The sequence below is a fragment of the Arachis hypogaea genome, chromosome 4 (genome assembly GCF_003086295.3).
Source record: "Arachis hypogaea cultivar Tifrunner chromosome 4, arahy.Tifrunner.gnm2.J5K5, whole genome shotgun sequence".
Taxonomy (NCBI): Eukaryota; Viridiplantae; Streptophyta; class Magnoliopsida; order Fabales; family Fabaceae; genus Arachis; species Arachis hypogaea.
In genome coordinates this window covers 1,856,722-1,861,812 of record NC_092039.1, presented here as the reverse complement: position 1 = coordinate 1,861,812, position 5,091 = coordinate 1,856,722, and the positions used below count along the sequence as shown (strand labels likewise).

Here is a 5,091-nt window from a genome sequence, read left to right as displayed (position 1 = left end):
TGTGCAGCTCTGTCAAGCAAATAATGATTGCAGCAAGATCCTTTTAATTTGAGACTTAAATTGACAGTGTCTATGTTTTGGTTGGTTCCTGTTATTGTATTTAATACAAAAAAGGAAGCAACCAAATGAAATAAGAATAATATTCAACATTTAAATCTTTTTGTTAATAAGTTCAACTAAGTTAGTATAACATAATAAAAATAAATTATAATTAATATTATTTTAAATTTTATTATTTAACTTAATTAGACTTAATTTATAAAAAGACTTGGATATATAACATATAATTAAAAAGAATAAATACTCTTCTGAGTAAAATTTGTTAAAAACGATATCATACAATTAACATTTTTTCTACGGACGCAACCATCCCCTGCGTCTAGAAGACTAGAACCAATCTACAGACTACAGTATTAAAAAGAATCAATAGATCATCAAACTTTAATCGAAGAATGCAAGAAGCCAAGAATGGTAAATAAAATACATTTTTAAAAAATAAATAAATTATATTTCTGATACACTTTGGTGGTGCCGGTTGGTCAAAACATCTTAACAAGCTTCCCAAAATTATTTCGTTTTTGTTACCGGCAATCCATTGAATCAAAGGAGTCAGCAAACCCAGAAGGTTTTGCCGGAATGCTCGATTGCGTTTGTGAGGAGAAGGACATGTCATTGAACATGGTGGAAGTACCTTCATTGGCTTGCCACCTTCTGAGAGCTTGAGGAAGGCTCATGTGGAGATCAATGCCATAACCTTCTTCTTCTTCATGGTTTGTAGGCTTCCATTGCTCTACAAGGGGGACCAACACATTCACCGCATGCCCCATATCAGGCCTTTGGTATGGTTCGCGCGCAGTGCAATGGCCTGCAAGCTCGGCCACCTTATAAATGCTCTCCATGGTTTCCTCGTCAGGATCAAGGGTTTGATCAATTGCCTTTGGGATGTTCTCCTTGTTAATTTGTACCCTGCGGAACCATGAAACCAAGTGTGACCTATCATCAGGCACGGTATCATCCAAGGCCCTTCTGCCTGTAATAAGTTCCATCAAAACTACCCCAAATGCGTAGACGTCGACTTTTGTTGTCACTCTCCCAGTAGCTGGCAAGAAGCAAGAAACAAGATTACATTAGTTGCAAGTAAAGGAATGAGTGACTTTTCTCTGGTTTTTTCTTTTGGGAGCAAAGAAAGGAGAGATGTTATTTGAACATTTAAAAGTTGGTATCCATTTGAAAAGCAATAAGATCAAAGAGTAAAACCAAACATCCCTTCTTCTTTACATTAATGATAGTTAAACTTGACCATCATTAACGAAGAGGGGGAGTAAAGTTTCCTACTAGAAACTCAGGTGCAATTTTTTTCATGTGAAATTGATATTTGAGAACTGTTGGATGATAATTTAGTCAAATATGTCAAATTATCTAAACCGTTATCAACTATCAACTTTACATGAGGACAACTACATGTGAAATATCCACACCAAAATCCAAGAATGATAGAGTGGATATCAATGCATTAACACATAAATAGATGCAACCAATCACATTCAAATAATCAATATTTCAATGCAACAAGAATCTAGCATAAAGCTAATTCTAAAACTATGTACTTTTCCAAAACAAGAATAATATTCTTCAAGCTAGACGAACAGCAAATGTGATAAGATTTTAATCCCATGTTTTCTTTTGAAGTGCACAAATTGTTACAGAATTTGAAAGGTCAAATTCACAATTAATGACAAAGCTTATAGCTTAAGAAAGTATGATATTCTTTTCATACTTCCAAAACTAATAAAGGAATCCCATTTTAAAATTCAATTTACATTCGGATGTTTGAATATTAGGAAGTTTATTAGGAATATACTATAAGTCATAGCTGAACTCTAAAATAGGAAAAACAGAAACACAAATAATTAACTACTAAGAGGGAATACATCAAAATCTAAGAGGATTTGAGATTAATTATTTTTTCCTTTCAACTTCCATATATATATTTTCTCTCACCACCCTTTTAAATAAACCTTGAATTGAAGTAGTTACCTATCAAGATACTACTAGCAAATAAAACTCTAAAATATTTTTAAGGCAAGCTGGAAATAAAAGGCATTTATCTCTATACCTGCATATTCGGGTGCAAGATATCCAAACGTTCCAGCTAACCGTGTCTCAACTGAATATTTTCCATCAGGTGCATTTTTAACCAAACCAAAATCAGCAACCTTAGCTCTCATGTCATCACCCAACAGAATGTTCGAGGGTTTCAAGTCTCTATGAATGAAGCTTTGCTGAGCTAAACTGTGCAAGTATTCCACTCCCCTTGCTACATCTAGGGCTATTGCCACCCTTTGTTTCCATGTCAAAGGAGCGCATCCATTCTCATGCCAATCGAACAGATGCTGTGTTAGTGTTCCTTGAGGCATATACTCATACACAAGCAGTCTTTCATTGCCATTCATGCAATATCCTAAAAGAGCAACCAAATGCCTATGCCTAACTTTAGTTAGAACTGCAATCTCTGCTTGAAACTCATTCATTCCTTTGGTTCCCATTGCAACCGATTCCATCCTCTTGACCGCAATCTTAGTCCCATCATGCAATTCCCCTTTGTACACAACACCAAACCCTCCCCTACCCAAAATGTTATCCTCACTGAAATTATTTGTAACTTGCCTAAGAACTTGGATCGAAATTGTGACATTCCCACCTTCAAAAACAGGGAGCTGTTCGTTTTGCTCGCTACCCTGGCTTTGCAACTCACTTGTTGCTCCCCCTGCTCCCACAAATCCATTGGAACTGGAAGCACCCACCATATCAATCTTAACCTCTCCTTTCCCTGTTTCAGGGGTATTTACCCTTCCAAATTTCTTGTGCCTGTTCTTGGCATAACATTTGCAAAACACAAACAAAACAACTGCAACGAAAAACACGGCAATAATGGCTATACCTACAATCCAACCAGGAGAAAGCGAAGTACCACTCGATGCCTTAGAAGGACTTCCACTTGGTGCATCACCAGAATTTGAAGATGAGCCATTCCCACTTCCTCCACCTCCACCAGAAACCCCAAGCAAAGCATTGCCACCGTGGCTGAACTTCACCTTAGAAGGGAAACTCGGAATCTTCCCTGTCAAATTGTTATTAGAAACATCCAGAACCTCGAGCTGAGCCAAACTCGTCAAACTCTCCGGTATTGAGCCTGTCAAATTATTGTCATTCAGATACAAGTTCCTCAAATCCGTTAAATTCGCCAAAGCCGGCGAGATCGTCCCGTTCAAATCAAGATTCTTGAAATTCAAGGTTACAATCTTCTCCCCAACGCACACAACAGAGGTCCAATCATTACAAGGATTGTTGCCATCCCAAGAGTCCGCCAACCGGTACGGGTAGTCAAACCCGGCCGCAACGGCAAGAAGGGTGTTCACCCTATCATCACAAGACTCTCCAGCTTTCGCGCAAAATCTGTTGAGCCCAGTAAGCGTGACCGTCACATCTTTCCCGAACGCCGGAGTCGGACCCTGGAGTCTGTTATTGTCCAAAGAAACGTTCCTCAAACTCGACATTGTGGTCAGCGCAACGGGTACAACGCCGGTTAACTGGTTATCGCGAAGCTGCAAATCGAACAAATCGGTGCAGTTTGACAAATCCGGAATGGGACCGGTAAACTGATTCTTCTGAAGCCAGACCTGATTCAAGTGCGTCATTGACGCGAGTACATCGACGGTGCCGGTAAACCCAGCGCTGTCGTCCTGGTTGTTGAGCCAGAGATTCTGTACGGAAGATCCGGCGAGTGACCGGGGCAGCTGACCGGTGAGTTTGTTGTAGGAGAGGCGGAGGTTCTGAAGGCCAGGAAACGAGTCGAAGAAGTCCGGCAAGGTGCCGAAAAGGTTGGTGGTGCCGAGATCGAGGGTGACGAGTTCGGTAGACTGAGTCAACTCGGTGGGAATCGTCCAGGGCTGGAGGTTGACATTGGTGGTCATGCTTAGCTCCTGGAGGCTGGTGAGTCCCGAGAAGGCGGCTTTGGTGATTGAGGTGAAGTTGTTTTGGTCTAGTAGTACGGTTTGGAGCATGGTGAGGTTAGCGAGTGAGGGCAACGCGCCGGAGAGCGCGTTTGAGGAGAGGGAGAGAGTGGTTAGCTGAGTGAGGGTGTTGAGATCGGAAGGGAGGGTTCCCGAGATGGAGCTCTTGGGGAGATTGATGGAGGTTACGCGGTTGGAGGTGTCACAGGTGATGCCGGACCACTTGCAGAAGGAGGTGGTGGACCAGTCGGAAGGGGCTCCGGTGAGTGACTTGCGGAGGTTGGACATGACGGCGGCATCGTCGGCAATGGAGAGCGTGAAGAAGAAGAAGAAGAAGAAGAAGAAGAAGAAGAAGAGAGGAGAGAGAAATGGTAGGAGGGTTATGGAATGTAATTTGGGGGTGGCCATTCGGATTTGGGAGAGAGAAAATGGAAGTTGGAAGGAATAGAAATGGAAGGAAGGAAGGGAGATGGGTATGGGGGACAAGAGTACGCAACACTCATGTGGCAGTTAAGAGGGAATATCGCATTTTTTCTTTCTTTATTTCGTTTCTTAAACGTTCAATCATTAACACTTAATAATGCTCAAATATAAATTCATGAGTAATGCTACACTTGCAAGGATGAATAACAAAAGAATTACAAAAAGTGGGCTCTTTTATACATACCAGAGTTAACAACCCCTTTAATATTCGAAATCTGAAAAAAAAATAAAAAATATTATTGATAAAATAAATAATTTAAAAATACGATAAAAATAATTAATAAATATTATATTTTATATAAGTCATAAAAAAATTTACATTTAATAAACGTTTATCTATTTAATCTAAATTTTTATAGTAATATTTGATAAATATTTAAAAAACACAAAAAAATACAAAACAAAATTTAATTTCTATTTATTTTATTTTTCAAAAACATTTCATAATTCATAATAAAAAATTTTAAAAAATTCACTTGACAGAAATTACTAAATTTTAAATATGAAAAAGTTATCTTTTTAATAATATTTATAAAATATTATATGAAAATTTAATATCTAAAGTCTTTTTAAAATATATATTTAATATTTAATT

General features: G+C 38.7%; 1 protein-coding gene across 1 annotated transcript; it reads right to left on the bottom strand.

The window, feature by feature from the left end:
* Nucleotides 1–255: 255 nt before the first annotated feature.
* On the bottom strand, nt 256–4,662 carry LOC112795666 (receptor-like kinase TMK4). Its single transcript, XM_025837720.3, has 2 exons — nt 2,117–4,662; nt 256–1,099 (listed from the first exon to the last, which is right to left on the bottom strand). The coding sequence occupies exons 1-2, from the start codon at nt 4,419–4,421 to the stop codon at nt 582–584; spliced, it is 2,823 nt and encodes a 940-aa protein (XP_025693505.1). The 5' UTR covers nt 4,422–4,662; the 3' UTR covers nt 256–581.
* Nucleotides 4,663–5,091: the final 429 nt, after the last annotated feature.

What these genes read in the sequence shown, in the direction of transcription:
- LOC112795666 (XM_025837720.3), bottom strand. Translation starts at nt 4,421, where the DNA reads ATGGCCACCCCCAAATTACATTCCATAACCCTCCTACCATTTCTCTCT. An exon ending in TCTTGCACCCGAATATGCAG is followed by an intron (nt 1,100 to 2,116) that starts GTATAGAGATAA and finishes GCTTCTTGCCAG; the next exon opens with CTACTGGGAGAGTGACAACA.